Below are 20,616 nucleotides of genomic sequence, written 5' to 3' on the forward strand. Positions count from 1 at the left end.
GCACTGAGTCTACCCCAGTGGTGCAGAAGCGTGGGACGGAGAAGAGGAGAACTGTCATCATTGGAGACTCTATATTTACGGAAGCAGACAGGAGATTTTGTGGACGTGAGAAGGACACCCACATGGTTTGTTGCCTCCTGGGTGCCAGGGTCCGGGATGTCTCTGACTGGGTGCACGACATCCTGGTATGAGAGGGAAAGCAACCAGAAGTCGTGATACATGTAGGGACCAACAACATAGGGAGGAAGAGGGATGAGGTCCTGAAGTGTGAGTTTCAGGAACTAGGCAGAAGGCTGAAGAAAAGGACCTTAAGGGTGGCGTTCTCAGGATTGCTACCAGTGCTACATGACAGTGATGGTAGGAATTGGAGGAGATGGCAGTTGAATGCGTGGCTGAGGAGTTGGTGCAGGGAGCAGGGTTTTTAGATTTTTGTATCATTGGGATCTCTTCTGGGGAAGGTGGGACCTGTACAGATTGGATGGGTTGCACCTGAACTCGAGGGGGAGCAATATCCTTGCAGGTAGGTTTGCTAGCATGGTTCGGGAGCGTTTAAATAATTTGCAAGGGGGGTGGGATCCAGAGAGATAGAGCAGTGAAAGAAGTGCATGGAGTAAGGCCAGATCTAACATATAGAGAGGCTTTGAGGGAAGAGAATTAGAATAAACAGTGTGAAGACAGTAAGATAGAAGGGCTGACGTGTGTGTACCTCAATGCAAGAAGCATCAGGAACAAAGGTGATGAACTGACAGCTTGGATACATACATGGAATTATGATGTAGTGGCCATTACAGAGACTTGGCTGGCACCAGGGCAGGAATGGATTCTCAATATTCCTGGATCTCAGTGCTTTAAAAGGGATAGAGAGGGCAGAAAAAGGGGAGGAGGGGTGGCATTACTGGTCAGGGATACTATTACAGCTACAGAAAGGGTGGGTAATGTAGCAGGATCCTCTTTTGAGTCAGTATGGGTGGAAGTCAGGAACAGGAAGGGAGCAGTTACTCTAGTGGGGGTATTCTATCGGCCCCCTGGTAGCAGTGGAGATACAGAGGAGCAGATTGGGAGGCAGGTTTAGGAAAGGTGCAAAAATAATGGGATTGTTATCATGGGTGACTTTAACTTCCCTAATATTGATTGGCACCTGATTAGTTCCAAGGGTTTAGATGGGGCAAAGTTTGTTAAGTGTGTCCAGGACGGATTCCTGTCACAGAATGTGGACAGGCCGACTAGGGGGAATACCATATTAGATCTAGTACTAGGTGATAAACCGGGTCAGGTCACAGATCTCTCAGTGGGTGAGCATCTGGGGGACAGTGACTACTGCTCCCTGGCCTTTAGCATTATCATGGAAAAGGATAGAATCAGAGAGGACAGGAAAATTTTTAATTGGGGAAGGGCAAATTATGAGGCTATAAGGCTAGAACTTGCGGGTGTGAATTGGGATGATGTTTTTGCAGGGAAATGTACTATGGACATGTGGTCAATGTTTAGAGATCTCTTGAAGGATGTTAGGGATAAATTTGTCCCGGTGAGGAAGATAAAGAATGGTAGGGTGAAGGAACCATGGGTGACAAGTGAGGTGGAAAATCTAGTCAGGTGGAAGAAGGCAGCATACATGAGGTTTCGGAAGCAAGGATCAGATGGGTCTATTGAGGAATATAGGGAAGCAAGAAAGGAGCTTAAGAAGGGGTTGAGAAGAGCAAGAAGGGGGCATGAGAAGGCCTTGGCGAGTAGGGTAAAGAAAAACCCCAAGGCATTCTTCAATTATGTGAAGAAAAAAAGGATGACAGGAGTGAAGGTAGGACCAATTAGAGATAAAGGTGGGAAGATGTGCCTGGAGGCTGTGGAAGTGAGCAAGGTCCTCAATGAATACTTCTCTTCAGTATTCACCAATGAGAGGGAACTTGATGGTGAGGACAATATGAGTGAGGTTGATGTTCTGGAGCATGTTGATATTAAGGGAGAGGAGGTGTTGGAGTTGTTAAAATACATTAGGACGGATAAGTCCCCGGGGCCTGATGGAATATTCCCCAGGCCGCTCCACGAGGCGAGGGAAGAGATTGCTGAGCCCCTGGCTAGGATCTTTACGTCCTTGTTGTCCACGGGAATGGTACCGGAAGATTGGAGGGAGGTGAATGTTGTCCCCTTGGTCAAAAAAGGTAGTAGGGATAGTCCGGGTAATTATAGACCAGTAAGCCTTGCATCTGTGGTGGGAAAGCTGTTGGAAAAGATTCTTAGAGATAGGATCTCTGGGCATTTAGAGAATCATGGTCTGATCAGGGACTGTCAGCTTGGCTTTGTGAAGGGCAGATCGCGTCTAACAAGCCTGATAGAGTTCTTTGAGGAGGTGACCAAGCATATAGATGAGGGTAGTGCAGTGGATGTGATCTACATGGATTTTAGTAAGGCACTTGACAAGGTTCCACACGGTAGGCTTATTCAGAAAATCAGAAGGCATGGGATCCAGGGAAGTTTGGCCAGGTGGATTCAGAATTGGCTTGCCTGCAGAAGGCAGAGGGTTGTGGTGGATGGAGTACATTCAGATTGGAGGATTGTGACTAGTGGTGTCCCACAAGGATCTGATCTGGGACCTCTACTTTTCATGATTTTTTTAATGACCTGGATGTAGGGGTAGAAGGGTGGGTTGGCAAGTTTGCAGACGACACAAAGGTTGGTGGTGTTGTAGATAGTGCAGAGGATTGTCAAAGATTGCAGAGAGACATTGATAGGATGCAGAAGTGGGCTGAGAAGTGGCAGATGGAGTTCAACCCGGAGAAGTGTGAGGTGGTACACTTCGGAAGGACAAACTCCAAGGCAGAGTACAAAGTAAATGGCAGGATACTTGGAAGTGTGGAGGAGCAGAGGGATCTCGGGGTACATGTCCACAGATTCCTGAAAGTTGCCTCACAGGTGGATAGGATAGTTAAAAAAGCTTATGGGGTGTTAGCTTTCATAAGTCGAGGGATAGAGTTTAAGAGTCATGATGTAATGATGCAGTTCTATAAAACTCTGGTTAGGCCACACTTGGAGTACTGTGTCCAGTTCTGGTTGCCTCACTATGGGAAGGATGTGGAAGCATTGGAAAGAGTACAGAGGAGATTTACCAGGATGCTGCCTGGTTTAGAGAGTATGCATTATGATCAGAGATTAAGGGAGCTAGGGCTTTACTCTTTGGAGAGAAGGAGGATGAGAGGAGACATGATAGAGGTGTACAGGATAATAAGGGGAATAGAAAGCGTGGATAGCCAGCGCCTCTTCCCCAAGGCACCACTGCTCAATACAAGAGGACATGGCTTTGAGGTAAGGGGTGGGAAGTTCAAGGGGGATATTAGAGGAAGGTTTTTCACTCAGAGAGTGGTTGGTGTGTGGAATGCACGGCTTGAGTCAGTGGTGGAGGCAGATACACTAGTGAAGTTTAAGAGACTACTAGACAGGTATATGGAGGAATTTAAGGTGGGGGCCTATATGGGAAGCAGGGTGTGAGGGTCGGCACAACATTGTGGGCCGAAGGGCCTGTACTGTGCTGTACTATTCTATGTTCTGTGTTCTACAACAACAACCTCTCACTCAACGTCAGCAAAACCAAACAGCTGATTATCAACTACAGGAGGTAAAAGCCAGCCTCATCAGAGGATCAAAGATAGAGAGGGTTAGTAATTTTAAGTTTTTTGGTTTTAAAATATCAAAGGATTTGTCCTGGGTCCAGGACATAAGTGTTATCACAAAGAAGGCACAACAGCACCTCTACATTTTTAGAATTTATGTAGATTTGACTTGTCTCCAAAACTTTGACAAACTTCTACAGATGCACAGTGGAGAGTATCCTAACTGGTTGCATCATGGCCTGGTGTGGAAACACCAATGCCCAGGAATGGAAAAGCCTATGGAAAGTGGTGGATGCAGCCCAGTCTATTACAGGCAAAGTCCTCCCCACCATTGAGTACATTTTGAAGGAGCACTGCCACAGAAAAAAAAGCATTCACCTTCAAAGACACCCACCATCCAGGCTATGCTGTCTTCTCGCTACTACCATCAGGTAGGAGATAGAAGCCTTCAATCCCAAACAACCAGGTTCAGGAACAGTTATTACCTTACAAACATCAGGCTCCACCAGTGTTGATAACTTCAATCATCATAACTCTGATCCAATTCTATGATTTACAGACTTGCTGTCAAGGACTTGTGTAGTCCTTGCAGTCTTAATGAAGGGTCTCAGCCTAAAACATTGATTATTTATTCCTGTCCTCAGATGCTTCCTGACCTGCTGACTTCCACCAGCATTTTGTGCATGTTACTCTGGATTTCCAACTTCTTTTGTTTATTATTTCGACCATGCCATCTTCTTGGAGCTACCATCGGGCAGGAGATAGATTGACTACAGTGGGTTTTGCACTACAGTGACCATTTTATTTGTGTTCAATTTTGTATAACTTGGGTATAATTTATTACTTACCTACGCCCATCACTCCTATTGGGCATAGGCTGCTGACAGCAGCTCACCTGAGACCTTTGTCCTGAGCCAGTCTTTCACATTGTCTCAGGTGTAGCTCATCATATGTTTTCGAGGTAAAGATCCTTCCTCTCTCAGGGATGAGGTCTTTGGAACTTCTGTTGGTGTTTCTATAGCGCTGGGTTTTTATGGGATGGTGCTGTTAGCCCCATGCCGATTCCTCTTGCCCTCACACCCAGGCTTCGGACCATCCATGGTGGAGTTAGGTTTAATTTAAATGCCTTTTTTATCTGTTCTAATTGTGTTCAATCTAGTATAATTTAGGTTTAATTTATACTTTTTTTTAAATGTTGTTTCTAATGCTGTGTGCATTAGAGATTCCTAAGGTTGTTATTGCCAGGGGTAGTAATAGGAAAAAGCTCCCACTACCTATTAAATGCTCCCAATGGCATCTGTCATAAATAGCCTCTGATAACCAAGTCCAGCTCCTGGACTTCACATGTGGCTGAGCTACTAAGCCCAGCAGAATTGTTTCTTCTGACTGGTGAAGGGACAAAGACTGATTACTGGCACCTTAAACCCAGACACTTCAGGCAGGTAGGGCTCATCATCCGTGATTGGCACCTCATCTAGAAGAAGGAAAACTCTATTCTCAAACCTCCACTGCCTTGTCACTATACCCACTCAAGGGGGAGTCTTTGGGAGTAAACCCAGAGTAAAAGTTCAGTGGGACTACGTTGAGTTCAACGCTGACTGGCAAGTCCTGCGGTGCCGCTGGTGTCAAACTGTATTGGTTTCTACCACCCCTTGGGATTCATGCATGGAGAGGGGGAGCCTGCTACATGGGCAACAGCTTGCTCTCAGCTGCCTTGGCTTGTGTATTGACTTTGACACAAACAGCTAGGATGCAGCACCCATGGTTGACCCTGATCTTAAATTGTGATGCGGCTGTGATGCTGCCTCAGCACCTCTGCAGTCACATAGTTCTGCATATGGCAATAAACTCCACTTGAAGGACAAACCACTCTCAATAGCAAACACCAACAACCCCAAGAAGAATCAGTTTGAGGATAATCTATCCTTGATCCATAGAACACTCAAAGCTACTACACAGGTTGACTCTGTGGTTAAGAAGTCATACTGTGCATTGGCCTCCATCAACCGTGGGATTGACTTTAGGAGCCAACAGGTAATGTTATAGCTATATAGGACCCTGGTCAGACCCCACTTGGATTATTGTGCTCAGTTCTGGTTGCCTCCCAACAGGAAGGATATGGAAACTATAGAAAGGGTGCAGAGGAGATTTACAAGGATGTTGCCAGGATTGGGGAGCATGCTTTATGAGGATAGATTCGGCCTTTTCTCCTTGGAACGGTGGAGGATGAGAGGTGACCTGATTGAGATGTATAAGATAATGAGAGGCATTGACTGTGTGGATATTCAGAGGCTTTTTCCCAGGGCTGAAATGACTAACATGAGAATGCACAGTTTTAAGGCGCTAGGAAGTAGGTACAGAGGAGATGTTAGAGGTAAGTTTTTTACGCAGAGTGGTGAGTGTGTGAAATAGGCTGCTGGCAACGGTGGTGAAGCAGATACAATAATCTTTTAAGAGACTCCTGGATAGGTACATGGAGTTTAGAAAACTAGAGGGCTATGGGTAACCGTAGGTAATTTCTAAAGTACATTTTTGGCATAGCATTGTGGGCTGAAGGGCCTGTATTGCGGTGTAGATTTTCTATGTTTCTATCTTCTCTGAAAGTAAAGAAGAATCTAGTCCTGACGAAGGGTCTCGGCCTGAAACGTCGACTGCGCCTCTTCCTATAGATGCTGCTTGGCCTGCTGCGTTCACCAGCAACTTTGATGTGTGTTGCAAGAATCTCGGCAAGAAGTAAAGATAGTGATTTCCTCAAGAAGTAAAGAATCAGTTTAGGATCATCTTTCCTTGAACTGCTGTCGTCGACCCTGGTTACTGATTTTCACTAGGGGGCGTAAACGGGTAAGCCGGCAGTTAACAAACGCCATCCGGCCGCACGGTGCCGCAGTGTCTGGTAGGGTTAGTCGCGGCTCACGATCTGCACCTGCGCGGCTCCGCCCCTCGTGGCTGGCTGTGGGCGTCGCCATTTCTGTTGGCGTCTCGCTGTGCAGGCAACGTCTAAAGCAGCGCCTCCACCATGTCACACCAGACAGGAATACCAGGTAAGATCCACGGATGGTATCGGCGCTTGAATATTATCATCAAATTTGTCGGGGTTAATTACGATCGTGGGCTGTTCTCTGGCACCTTATTCTCCAGTTCGGTTGCTGGGGAAACCCGGCGTCTAACTCGGGGCAGTAGCAGCCGGATATCCCACCTCTGGGCTGCGCTGATAGGTAGATGGGGCTTTTGGCTTCGCGGGGCGCTTGTTTGATTGGGCAATTATGGTGTCCATCGCACTCTGAGCCGGTTAACTGGCAGGTTAAATAATACTGGGGTTGAAGACAAAACCTGGGTGTTAAAACTTGCAACCTTCTGACCCAGGTAATGTGAACAAGGCTTTATGTCAAAAGAACCTTTTATCATCTTTCCGCTGGGCATGTTAATCTTTTATGTGTATATACATTAATGCTCTGTCTCCATTTTGATGGAAGCAATCTCAATCGTTCTTTAGAAAACGAACTTAAACATAAAACCAAATGCTTTTCTGTGACTAGGAGCTAACATCAGTTAAGAATATCAAGAAAGACTGCAAGAATTGTATGCTCTTTTCGTCCCAAAATGTATTTATTTGAAATGTAGTTACTGTTAACATGGCATTTCATTTAGGCATAGATGGCTCCCACAATTAGCAATGTACCAATAATGGTCAAATAACCTGCTTTTGAGCGATGTTAGTGACGTTAATATTGGGTAAGACTTTCCTATAACAAAAACAGAAAATGCTGGAAATATCAAATAAGCTAGGCAGCATCTGTGCAAAGTGAAAGAGTTAACTTGTAGGATAAAATCAGAACCAAGAGAAGGTCTGCAGATGCTGGAAATCCGAGTACCACACACAAAATGCTGAGGAACTCAGCAGGCCAGGCAACATCTATTTGGCCGGGGGGGGGGGGGGGGGGAGGAGTGCAGTCAATGTTTTGGCCAGTGTGTAAATTTTCTTCATTTTATGATCACTTGTGACTAAACAGAAATGGATACCAGAGCAATAGACTTCAGTAAAGCAGAAAGAGATGGTTTTCTCCCTTTTCCAGTTTGAGCTTCATTGGAATATTAGAATGGCTGCTGAGCCTATAATAGGGTTTTCAAAGAATACAGAGCTTCAGTCTGTGCATGTTTCATATGTTCTCATCTTGCTACACCCAAAGCTGCTTTACAAGCAGTGAACTATGTAGAATCAGAATTGGGTTTAACATCACTGACACTTGTCATGAAACTATTGCTGCAGCAGGAGCACTGCAATTTATAATAATAATTTTTTTTCCCAAATTTTGCAGTGGCCCCTGTATACCAGATGGTGATGCCAGAATGCCCTCCACAGTACATCTGTAGAAATTTGCAAGAATGCAAATTTTATGCCATACCAATTCTCTTCAAACTCCTGATGAAATATAGCCACTATATTTATGAGCATACTTATATATTTCTAGTTATGAACTGTAGTCACAGTTGTAAAGTGACACACGGGAATTTAGTGTACAGCAGCCTGGCACATTGCAGGCAACGTACTTGCTGGCCTTTGCTAATGCCTTTCTGACCAAATGGGGCGTATATGACAATGCAATAACAACTCTATTCCCTTCCCTCTCTAAAATTGTATTATCTGATGACTGCATTTAGTAAAGTTAGTAAAACTAGACTCTTTTTAGATTTTTATGTATTTTTATGTGAATATACACTTCTGTGTAATTGATTTAACAGACATCACTGGCAATAGCTGTATGTGGTCTGATGATGAAAGCTGTTGGTTAGAGTTTGCATTTAGCATGTTAATTTAATTATTTAGCTGTTCCCGAAGCCTCTCATGACACATTCATTAGAGATAGTTAAGATAAATACTGTAGCTATAACTATAAAGAAGCTTATGATGGAGACAGAAATAGAAGGAAATGCTGATGGGATTACTGAAATGGTGGGAAGTAACATAAACACCAACATGAACTTCCTGATCTGAATGTCTGATGTTGATGCTGTGTTTTTTGAAGTTATGACAGTAACGCTTGATCTTGAAGGCCTTCTCCAATTTCACCTCATTATTAGATAGGTTAGTTCATTTTGTAAAGTTGTAAACAATTTCTTCAAATCAGAGGTTGCCGCTGTGATTTGCACTGTTTAATATAAACACATTGTTGTTTATAACCTGACTTTGTGCCCTTTGGAAGCCAGGGATTTCTTCTGTTTACTCTGCTGCAGGTCTACACCTGAGTATCTTGCTTCTTCTCCGAATAGCATAGTGTTGATTAAGATAAGATCTCTAAGTTAATTAACTTAGAGTCATAGAACACTACAGCACAGAAGCAAGCCCTTTTGGCCCATCTAGTCCATGACGAACAATTAATCTGCCTAGTCCCATCAACTGGCACCTGGACCATAGCCCTCCCATCCAAGTTTCTCTTGAAAGTTGAAATCAAGTCCGCAACCACCACGTGCTGGCAGCTCATTCCACACTCTCATAACCCTCTGAGTGAAGAAGTTTTCCCTCATGTTCCCCTTAAACTTTTCACCTTTCACCTTTAATCCATGATCTCCCGTGGTAGTCTCACCCAACCTCTGTGGAAAGAGCCTGCTTGCATTTACCCTATCTATACCCCTCATAATTTTGTATACCTCTATCAAATCTCTTCTCACTCTTACATTCCAGGGAAGAAAGTCCGAACCTATTCAGCCTTTCCCTGTAACTCAGGTCCTTAGGTCCCGGCAACATCCTTATAATTTTTTTCTGCACTCTTTCAGTCATACTTACATCTTTCCTGTAGGTAAGTGACCAAAACTAGATACAATACTCCAAATTAGGCCTCATCAAGCCTTGCATTACTTCAACATAACATCCCAACTCCTGTACTTGTACTTTGATTTATAAAGGGCAGTGTGCCAAAGATCCAATCTACCTGTGATGCCACTTTCAAGGAATTGTGGATCTGCATTTCCAGATCCCTCTGTTCTACTTGGCGCCCTGCCACTCACCATGTAAGTTCCACCCTGGTTGGTCCTCCCAAAATGCAACACCTCACACTTGTCTGCATTAAATTCTACCTGCCATTTTCACCAGCTGGTCACAATCCTGCTGCAAGCTTTGATAGTCTTCCATGCTGTCCAGTACACCCCCAATCTTGGTGTCATCTGCAGTTTGCTGATCCAGTTTTCCACATAAAGATGACAAACACCACTGAACCCAGCACTGATCCCTGGGGCACACCACTAATCACAGGCCACCAGTCAGAGAGGCAACCACCTACAGCCATTCTCTGGCTTCTCCCACAAAGCCAATGTCTAAACTGAATCTTCTTGACCAACCTCCCATGAGGGACCTTGCCAGAGGCCTTTCTAAAGTCATGTAGACAACATCCACTGCCTTGCCTTCATCTTTCCTGGTAACTTCTTTGAAAAATTCTTAATGGGTAGATATGACTTACCAAGCACAAAGTCATATTAACTATCCCTAATCAGTCCTAGTCTATCCAAATTCTTGTATATCCGGTCCCTTAGAACAGGGGTCCCCAACCTTTTTTGCACTGTGGACCGGTTTAATATTGACAATATTCTTGTGGACCAGCTGACCTGGGGGGGGGGAGTGGGGGGGTAGGGTTGCCAATGGACAAGAGTAGCAGTCAAATACGTTGTGTTTACCCAGATAAAGACTACAATGACCATGAAGCCTTGCACAGGCACCTGTTGTGCGCATGCGTGTACGTGCCGATTTTTTTTTCTACAAATCGTTTTTGGCGATTCTGTTTGGGGGGGATGTTAATCACGACTGGAATATAGGTGATAAGTGGCTAATACACTCAATTTCATTTCTAAAAGGGTTTATCTAACGAATTTAATATTAAACACACAGCGCATATTTTCCTCGCATGAATATAGTGAGAAGTCAATTATCAGGGGAGCTTGAAGTAAGTGTTGAATGAACTTCCAGTAGAAGTGGTAGAGGCAGGTTCGATATTATCACTTAATTGGATAGGTATATAGACAGGAAAGGAATGGAGGGTTATGGGCTGAGTGCAGGTCGATGGGACTAGGTGAGAGTAGTGTTCGGCATGGACTAGCAGGGCAGAGATGGCCTGTTTCCGTGCTGTAATTGTTATATGGTTATATGTCACTTGTAAGTCAACAGCATCATAACATTTTAAGTAATGTTTGGATATTAAACACATAGCACATATTTTCCCCGTATGAATATATAAAATCATTGCAACACACCAATATCGCTGAATCAGTGGGAGCCCTGGGCTGAATACTTGTTCCCTGCAACAACATGGTCCTATCGAGGGGTGATGGGAAACAGCGATACTCGACGGGGGTTCCTTATGAATTTAGTTTTCGTTGCATTCATTGCAGAGATATGTTGGAAATGGAAGCAACGTTTTCAGTGCTTTCGTGGTTATCTCAGGATATTTCGCCTTGACTTTGATCCGGAATGCCGGCAGAGATGTTATGTCAAACATACTTTTCAGCCCGTCATCATTTGCAAGCTCGAGGAGTTAATCTCCTTACCGCGCTGACATGGATGACGCATGGGTAATGGACCTCACATGCGTAATAGCTCAACAGTGGGCGTGACAGGGAATGAGGAAAGGTTTCCTCGCGGCCCGGTGGTTGGGGACCGCTGTCTTAGAATACCTTACAATAAATTTTCAACTACTGATGTCAGGCTCACCAGCCAATAAATTCCCGGCATTCTTAGACCCTTTCTTAAACGATGGAACAAGATTAGCTTTTCTGGTTGTCCAGCACCTCACCTGTGACTAAGGTTGTTTTAAATATTCCTATTGGGGCCCCTGCAATTTCTGCATTAGCCTCACACAGAGTCTGAGGGAACAGATTGTCAGCTATCCTTTTGCTGTTAATGCAACTGTAGAAGCCCTTAGGATTGCCCCCCCTTCCCCCCACCCAAAATTCAGAGGTTATTCTGAAGAATCGCTGCACTCCCAAAACATTGTTAGACACCATCAACATAATGATGGGGACTATTCACTATTGATTATGTGTTTGCAGTTGAGAGCAACTTTCAGTAGAAGATTGAGTCACCTGTTGTACTTAATAATGAATACTGTGTGCTCTGTACTTGAATAATGTATTGGTGTTGCACTTTGCAGGACTGTCACTTTGCTCTCGTTCTGTTATTATTAGATTGTACATCTTTATCATGTGTTGTTGGAAGGAATATTTCAATTTTGAGTTAAATGTGAGAAAGTACAATTTTCTGAACTTGTAAGGGATGTATACAGGTTTAATATGTAGTAATATGTTTATACTAACGTGGTAAATTACTTTGAAGATCTAAAATTGGTTTAATGTAGTAAAATTGGTTGTGCTATTGTGTCTCCATCAAAAGAAATGACTACCTGATTTTGTGTCACGTGGAGGACAATGTTTGATGTAGTCAACAGGTAGGCAGTACCTCTCAGAAGGGAAACATATATAATATTTCAGACTCCTTGAAAGATCATGGTCCTGAAATGTTGACTGTTTTCTCTCTGCAGATGTTGCTAGACTTTGAACTTTCAACATTCTGTCTATATTTTGACATCCAGCGTTTAGTGTTTGCATTACTATGTAATATTATCTGAGCTAATTTTGTAGAGTTTGCACTCAGTTGTGAGTGCTGCTTTAACAATGAATGAGGGAAGATTAAAATAGAAAATAAAAGCAGAAAATACTCAGTAGTTCAAGCAACATCTAGGGAAAGAGAACTAGCTTTATGTCAAAGAGCTTAATCAGAACAATGAGAATTTATGCTTTAAAGTTAGAGGCTTTTTTCATTTTAGTTGTAGTAAAACAATTGTTATTCTCAGTTAACCCGGAGTTTGAATCCAGACCATTTATACTTGTGCACATATGGTGCTGTATCATATTGTAATTCTCTGAAAACTCTTTTCTTCCAATTTGTTTGAATATTAAATATGTCTTCAAGATGTATGGGAGAGCAAAGAGGAGGTTTTGCTGATTGGTTGCATGTCAGGGTTTAATTGTACAGATAAAATATATAAAGGAATATTAGGTTCAATTCAAGATGTGCTTGCATTCAGACACTTAATATAGCATCACACTTCACCAAAGCTGTTCATCACCAAAACAATTAGTATGTCAACTAATATGTTTATAACAGGGTTCAATAATCTCTGAACTCTAATCTTTGAAATGAATAACTGTTGGTCCATTCATTAACAGATTAAAGGGAAGTTTTTAATGGTGTAGAATTAGTTTTGCAAAGTAGTGTACCATTGCAAGAAGGATTGTATCTGATTCTAGAAGTAAAACCAGCCTATTTTGATGCTTGTTATCGTAAGGTATGATTTTTATGCCCAGGACATGTTAAAGGAAGTAGAACAAGCAGCTGTGCATTAATTCCTGTTTGCTTAATAGTTAACTCACTTAAGCAACACTTTCATGTTTGCTGTACATTCAAAAGTAATCAATGGTGCCTCACTGAGATGTCCATGCCAAGTCAATTTTATTGTATTTCCTGAAATTTGTTTTTCTATTTAATTTTTACTAGCTTGGTGAAACATGGCAATATTACCTTTATTATAACATTCTTATTGTAGATTTTTGATTAAGTATTAGGATTTCTCAAAGGATCTTGAAGTAAAATTCGCTTGGGATCAGCTAATCACATGAGCGATGCAGTCAGACAATTTTTTTTACTCCTGAGAGCATACTTTGAATAGCAGAAATTTAAGAATTGAAATAGTAAGCATTAATACACTAAAGCACATTAGTAAGACCATGAGACTTAGGAGCAGAATTAGGCCATTCAACCCATCGAGTTTGCTCCGCTATTCCATCATGTCTGATCCCAGGTCCCACTCAATCCCATATATAGAAAGCCTACAACACAATACAGGCCCTTCAGCCCACAAAGCTGTACCAAATATGTACTTGCTTTAGAAATTACCTAAGGTTACCCATAGCCCTCTATTTTTCCCCAAGACTCCAGGAGTCTCTTAAAAGACCCTATCGTATTTGCCTCCACCACCGTTGCTGGCAGCCCCTTCCACGCACTCACCACCCTCTGCATTTTTAAAAAATTCAACTTGCCCCTGACATCTCTTACCTACTTCTAAGCACCTTAAAACTGTGCCCTGTCATGTTAGCCATTTCAGCCCTGGGGAAAAACCCGCAAGACTATCCACATGATCAATGCCTCTCATCATCTTATACACCTCTATCAGGTCATCTCTCATCCTCTGTCGCTCCAAGGAAAAAAGGCCGAGTTCACTCAGCCTATTCTCATAAGGCATGCTCCCCAATTCAGGCAACATCCTTGTAAATCTCCCCTGCACCCTTTCCATGGTTTCCACATCCTTCCTGTAGTGAGGCGACCAGAACTGAACACAGTACTCCAAGCGGGGTCTGATCAGGGTCCTATATAGCTGTAACATTACCTTTCGGCTCATAAACTCAATCCCACGGTTGATGAAGGCCAATGCACAGTATGCCGCCTTAACCACAGAGTTAACCAGTGTAGTAGCTTTGAGTGTCTTCTTGCCATGTCTTTTGATGCCCTGGCCGATCAGGAAACAGTTACTTCCACCTTAAATATACCTACCGACCTGGCCTCCACTGCAGTCTGTGGCAAAGTGTTCCACAGACTTACAACACTGGCTAAAAAAAATCATCCTTAACTCTGTTCTAAATGGTCACCCCTCAACTTTGCGGCTGTGCGCTCTAGTTCTGGATACCCCCACCATAGGAAACATCCTCTCCACATCCACCTTATCTAGTCCTTTCAACATTCGGTAGGTTTCAATGAGATCACACACACACACACACACACACACACACACACACACACACACACATTCTTCTAAATTCCAGTGAGTTTGGCTGCCCAAAGCAGCCAAATGCTCATATGTTAACCCTTTATTCCCAGATTCATCCTCATGAGCCTCCCCTCCTCTGGACTCTCTCCAATGACAACACATCCTTTTTGAGATACAGGGCCTAAAATTGTTGACAGTACTCGTCAGTATACTGACTAGTGTCTTATAAAGGCTCAGCATTATCTCCTTGCTTTTATATTCTACTCCCTTTGAAATAAATACCAATGTTGTATTTACTTTCTTTACCACAGACTCAACCTGTAAATTAACCTTCCGGTAGTCTTGCACAAGGACTCATAAGTCCCACTGAACCTCTGTTTGAACTATTTAGATGATAGTCTGCACTATTGTTCCTTTTACCAAAGTGCATTATCATACATTTCCCAGCACTGTGTATAACATCTGCCACCTTTTCGTTCATTCTTCCAATTTGTCCAAGTCCCGCTGCAATCTCATTGCTTCCTCAGCACTACTTACCCCTCCATCTATCATATCATCTGCATACTTGGCTATAAAGCCATCAATTCCTGTATCTAAATCGCTAGCAAACAATGTAAAAAGTTACATCCCAATATTGACCTCTGAGTAACACCACTAGTCACCGGGAGCCAACCAGAAAAGAACCCTTTTATTCCCACTCTTTGCCTCCTGCCTGTCAGCCATCACTATCCGTGCCAGTATCTTTCCATTGGATTTTATCTTGTAAAGCAGCCTTATCAAACACCTTCCAAGTAAATGCCATCCACTGCCTCTCCTTTGTCCACTCTGCTTGTTACTTCCTCTAAGAACTCTACCAGATTTGCCAGGTAAGATTTCCCTTTACAGAAACCATGCTGACTTTAACAGATTTTATCATTAGTCTCCAAGTACCTCAGCCTCATCCTTAATAATAGACTCCGACACTTTCTCAACCACTGAAGTTAGGCTAACTGGCCTACAATTTCCTTAAAGAGTGGAGTGACATTTGCAATCCCTGGGAGCATAACTGAATCAAGTGATTCGTGAAAGATCATGACCAATGCATCTGTTATCTCTTCAGCAACTCTTTCAGGTCTCTGGAATGTAGTCCATCTGGCCCAGGTGACTTATCCACCTTAAGACTTTTGCCTGGCACTTTTTCCTTTGAAATAGTAATGGCACTCACTTCTGCTCCCTGACACTCATGGCCCTCTGGCACACTGTTAGTATCTTCAACAGTGAAAACAGATTAGATTAGATTCAACTTTATTGTCGGTGTGCCGAGTACAGATACAAAGCCAATGAAATGCAGTTAGCATCTGACCAGAAATGCAAATTCTGACGAAGGATCTCGGCCTGAAACGTCGACTGCACCTCTTCCTACAGGGTCCTGACGAAGGGTCTCAGGCTGAAACGTCGACTGCACCTCTTCCTACAGATGCTGCCTGGCCTGCTGCGTTCACCAGCAACTTTGATGTGTGATGCAAATAATAATATTATTTACAAAATAACTTCAAATAAAGTAAGTGCTACAGCACACAAATCTATATATATAAGTACTGAGACAGTACAATATGGGTGGAATACTGCTTTGCGCTGTGATGTGAGGTTCAGCAGGGTCACAGCCTCAGGGAAGAAGCTCTTCCTGTGCCTGCTGGTGTGGGAGCAGAGGCTCCTGTAGCGCCTAACGGATGGGAAGAGTAAAAAGTCCGTGGTTAGGGTGAGATGCATCCTTGATAATGCTTTTCGCCCTGCCCAGGCAGCCTTTATTTTAGATGTTTTCATTGGTGGGTAATTGGGTGCCGATAATCTGCTGGGCAGTTTTCACCACACACTGGAGTGCTTTACGGTCCGATATGGGACAATTGCCATACCACACTGAGATGCAGTTGGTGAGTATGCTCTCAATGGTACAGCGGTAAAAATCCGTCAGTATCCTGGGACAGAGGTGAGCTCTCTTGATGCTCCGCAGGAAATAAAGATGCTGTTGCACCTTTTCGATCAGGATGGAGGAGTTCAGGGACCAGGTGAGATCCTTGGAAATGTGGACACCAAAGAACTTAGAGAGCTTGATACACGCTCTACTACAGCTCCATTGATGTAGATGGGGATGTGAGTGTGGCTCCTAGCATGCCTGAAGTCCACAATGATCTCCTTGGTCTTCTGGGTATTAAGGGCCAGGTTGTTGGCACACCACACGACCAAATGCTGGACCTCGTCCCTGTAAGCTGTCTCGTCGTCCCCTCTGATCAGGCCAACCACCGTGGTGTCGTCTGCAACTTAATTATGGAGTTAGAACCATGTACAGGAACGCAGTCATAGGTGAAAAGGGAGTACAGAAGAGGGCTCAGCACACAGCCTTGAGGCACACCGGTGTTCAGGGTGAGAGTGGAGGAGGAGAGGTTGTCTAACTTAACTGATTGGGGTCTGTTAGTCAAAGTCCAAAGTCCAATTGCAGGGGGATGAGCTGATACCAAGCTGGCGAAGATTGGCGATCAGCTTGGAGGGGATCACAGTATTGAATGCCGATCTAAAGTCAATGAACAGCATTCTGACGTAAGAGTTGGGGCTGTCCTGGTGGGTCAGGGCAGAGTGAAGTGCCATAGAGAAGGCATCCTCTATTGACCTGTTGGTGTAATAGGCAAATTGATGGGAGTCCAGGGTAGTGGGCAGACAGGATTTCAGGTGTGATAGAACCAGTCTCTCAAAGCACTTTGCAATGATGGGGGTGAGTGCAATTGAACGGAAGTCATTCAGGCCCGTGGCAGTGGAATGCTTCGGCACTGGCACGATGGTGGCAACCTTGAAGCTTGTGGGGACAACTGCCTGGGCCAAGGACAGATTTAAAAATGTATTTGAAGACCCCGGCCAACTGCCCTGCACAGACTCTGAGCACATGGCCAGGCATTCCATCCGGACCAGCTGCCTTCCATACATTCACCCTGCTCAGGGTGGCACAAACATTGGAGGTGGAAAGCGAGGGAGGCAGTTCACTAGGTGGGAGATCTGCTTTGATGGTGACCTCCTTGTTCTCTTGGTCAAAGCGAGCGTAGAAGTAATTGAGCTCATCAGGGAGGGAAGCCGAGCTGGAAGGGGGTACAGTACTAGGTCGTTTGAAGTCTGTAATGACCTGTATGCCATGCCACATGCGCAGGGGGTCCGAGGAATTGAAATGCTCCTCGATTCTCTGTTTGTATATGTGTTTAGCCTGAGAGATTCCCCTCCTCAGGTTGGCCCTGGCTGAGCTGTAAGCCTCCCAGTCTCCAGACCTGAAGGCTGAATCTCTGGCTTTGAGCAGGAGGTGAACTTCTCTGTTCATCCATGGTTTCTGATTGGGGAAAACTTTTGTTTGTTTTTGTGATGTCATCTACACACTTGTTGATGTGCTCAAGGACAGAGTTGGTATATAAATCAATGTTAATCTGAGAGTCTGTGGTGGCATGGGCAGCAAACGTACTCCAGTCTGTGTGCTGGAATTGGTGCTGAAGAGCAGAGTCAGCACCCTCCAGCCAGATCTTAACAGTCTTCATTGTGGGTTTCACACGTTTAATGACCGGGCTATACTTGGGAAGCAGAAACAATGAAAGATGGTCGGACTGTCCCAGGTGGGGGAGGGTAGTGGCTTTGTAAGCGTCAGCCACACTTGTGTAGGCATGATCTAAGGTTTTATTACCCCTTGTGGTGCATGATACATTTTGGTAAAATCTTGAAAGCACGGTACGTAGGTTACAATGATTAAAGTACCCAGCAACAATAAAGGCTCCATCTGGATGCAATGTCTGCAGCTTGCTAATAGCAACACTGACATCTTTCATGGCTACTTTAGCATTAGCATCTGGTGGTACATAAACTGCAACAGCAATGATGCATGTAAACTCTCATAGTTGATAAAGGTATTCCAGATCAGCAGAGCAATAAGTGTCAGCAGTGGTAGAGTTAGTACACCATGATCGATTCACATAGATGTATAAACCACCTCCCCTACTTTTACCTGTTGCTGTTGCAGCTCTGTCAGCCCTGAAGACCGTGTGCCCTTCCAGTTCCACCACATTGTTTGGGACATCACTGTTTAGGCACGTCTGCATTTTTTAAAAAAAACATGACGTTGCAATCCATAAGCCTTCTTTGTGTGAGCGTCCAAGTCCTTAGTTCGTCCAGCTTGTTCGTCAGAGACCGAACATTGGCGAGGAAGATGCTAGGTAGTGCTGGCTGGTATAGATTTAGCCTTAGCCTAGCATGCAAACCTCCACACTTCCCCCATCTTTGTTTACAGTCTTGACGCTGACACCAGGCCCTTCCGGCCGGAGTGAGTTGAATGCAGGTCCACGGTGTCCTCATTATCTCTGGGGGTAGTTGCAATGGACCTATTAAGTTCATCTGCCATTTCTTTGTCCCCCATAACTACCTCACCAGCATCATTTTCCATTTCCCTTTTACTCATTATGTAACTGAAAAAACTTTTGATATCCTGCTTTATATTGGCTAGTTCTCTTCTTATTGCATCTTTTCCCTGATAGCTTTTCAGAGTTTTTTTTTTGGATTTTATAAGCTTCCCAATAATCCAACTTTCCACTCACTTTTGCTACCTTGCATGCCCTTCCCTTGGTTTTTATGCAGTCCTTAACTTCTGTTGTCAGCCACAGTTGCCTATCCCTGCTATTTGAGAACTACTTCTGTGGGACATATCTATCCTGTGCCTTGGGAAGTATTCCTAGAAGCTTCAGCCATCTCTGCTCTGCTGTCGTCCTCGCCAGTAACCCCCTCCAATCCACCTGGGCAAGCTCCTCTCACATGGCTCTGTAATTCCCTTTAATCTGTTGTGATACTGTTAGATGTGCTTCTCCCTTTCAATCTGCAGTATGAATTCAATCATATTATGATCGCTGCCTCCTAGGGGTTCCTTTACGTTAAGCTCCTAATAAGATCTGGGTTATTACACAACGCCAATCTAAGATAGCCTTTCCCCAAGTAGGGTCAAGCACAAGCTGCCCTAAAAAGCCATCTCGTAGGCATTCAACAAATACCCCCTCTTGCGATCTGACACCAACCTGATTTTTGCCAATCCCCTTGCATATAGAAGTACCCAGTTACAGTTGTGTCATTGCCCTTATTACATGCCTTTTCCAGCTCACTTTGCAATATCTTGGCTACTATTTGGAGACCTATATGTAATTCCCATAATGGTTTTGTTCACCCTTGCATTTTCTTAACTCCACCCACCAAGATTCAACATTCTCTGACCCTAGGTCACCTCTTTCTAAAGATGAAGTTCCATCTCTTACAAATAGAGCCAAACCACCACCTGTGCCTTCCTGCCTGTCCTTTCAGTACAAAATATATCCTTTGATGTTAAGCTCCCAACTATGGTCTTCTTTCAGACAAGACCCAGTGATGCTCAAATTGCGCAATGAGTTTGACCACTTTATTCCGAAAGCTACGTGCATTTAAACACACCACCTTCATCCTGCATTCTTTGCCCTCTTGAATTTTGCCTCTGGTACAATTTAACTCTTTGCCCTGTTTGCATTTGTACCCAATCATTGCCTGTCATTTCTTTCATTCATGTAACACCCATCATCTACTTTTAAACCTGCTGACTCATCCTGGTTCCTATCCCCCTAGCAGATGAGTTTAAATCACTCCCAACAGCTCTGATAAATCTGCCTGCAAGAATATTGGTCCCCCCTCAGATTCAGGTGCAACCCATCCCTTTTGTACAGGTCACATCTGCCCCAGAAGAGGTCCCAATTATCCAGAAATCTGGATCCCTGCCCTCTGCTCCAATTCTTCACCCATACATTTATCTGCCACCTCATTCTATTCCTATCTTCACTGTCGTGTGGCACAGGCAGCAGACCCAAGAGAGCAAGGAGTTTAGATGGGGTGGAGTTTGTTAGGTGTGTTCAGGAAGGTTTCCTGATGCAATATGTAGATAAGACAATTAGAGGAGAGGCTGTATTTGATCTGGTATTGCGAAATGAATCTGGTCAGGTGTGAGATCTTTCAGTGGGAGATCATTTTGGAGGTGGTGATCACAACTCATCTCCTCTACCATAGCATTGGAGAGGGATAGGAGCAGACAAGTTAGGAAAGCGTTTAATTGGAGTAAGGGGAAATGTGAGGCTATCAGGCAGGAACTTGGAAGCATAAATTAGAAACAGATGTTCTCAGGGAAATGTACGCAGAAATGT

The 20,616-nt window shown here is 44.0% G+C and overlaps 1 protein-coding gene across 4 annotated transcripts in view; it reads left to right on the forward strand.

Moving 5' to 3' along the window:
- Positions 1–6,536: 6,536 nt before the first annotated feature.
- The window catches only part of LOC134356680 (twinfilin-2), a 169,505-nt gene continuing 155,425 nt past the window's right edge, over positions 6,537–20,616 (forward strand). For 3 of the 4 annotated variants that reach the window (XM_063067704.1, XM_063067703.1, XM_063067705.1), the window contains exon 1: positions 6,537–6,643. In XM_063067704.1, coding sequence (XP_062923774.1) covers positions 6,619–6,643 — 25 coding nt within the window. In that variant the 5' untranslated portion in view covers positions 6,537–6,618. The remainder of the gene's footprint in view (positions 6,644–20,616) is intronic. The other variant, XM_063067706.1, reaches the window with a different exon arrangement.

This window comes from Mobula hypostoma, chromosome 15 (genome assembly GCF_963921235.1).
Source record: "Mobula hypostoma chromosome 15, sMobHyp1.1, whole genome shotgun sequence".
Classification (NCBI taxonomy): domain Eukaryota; kingdom Metazoa; phylum Chordata; class Chondrichthyes; order Myliobatiformes; family Myliobatidae; genus Mobula; species Mobula hypostoma.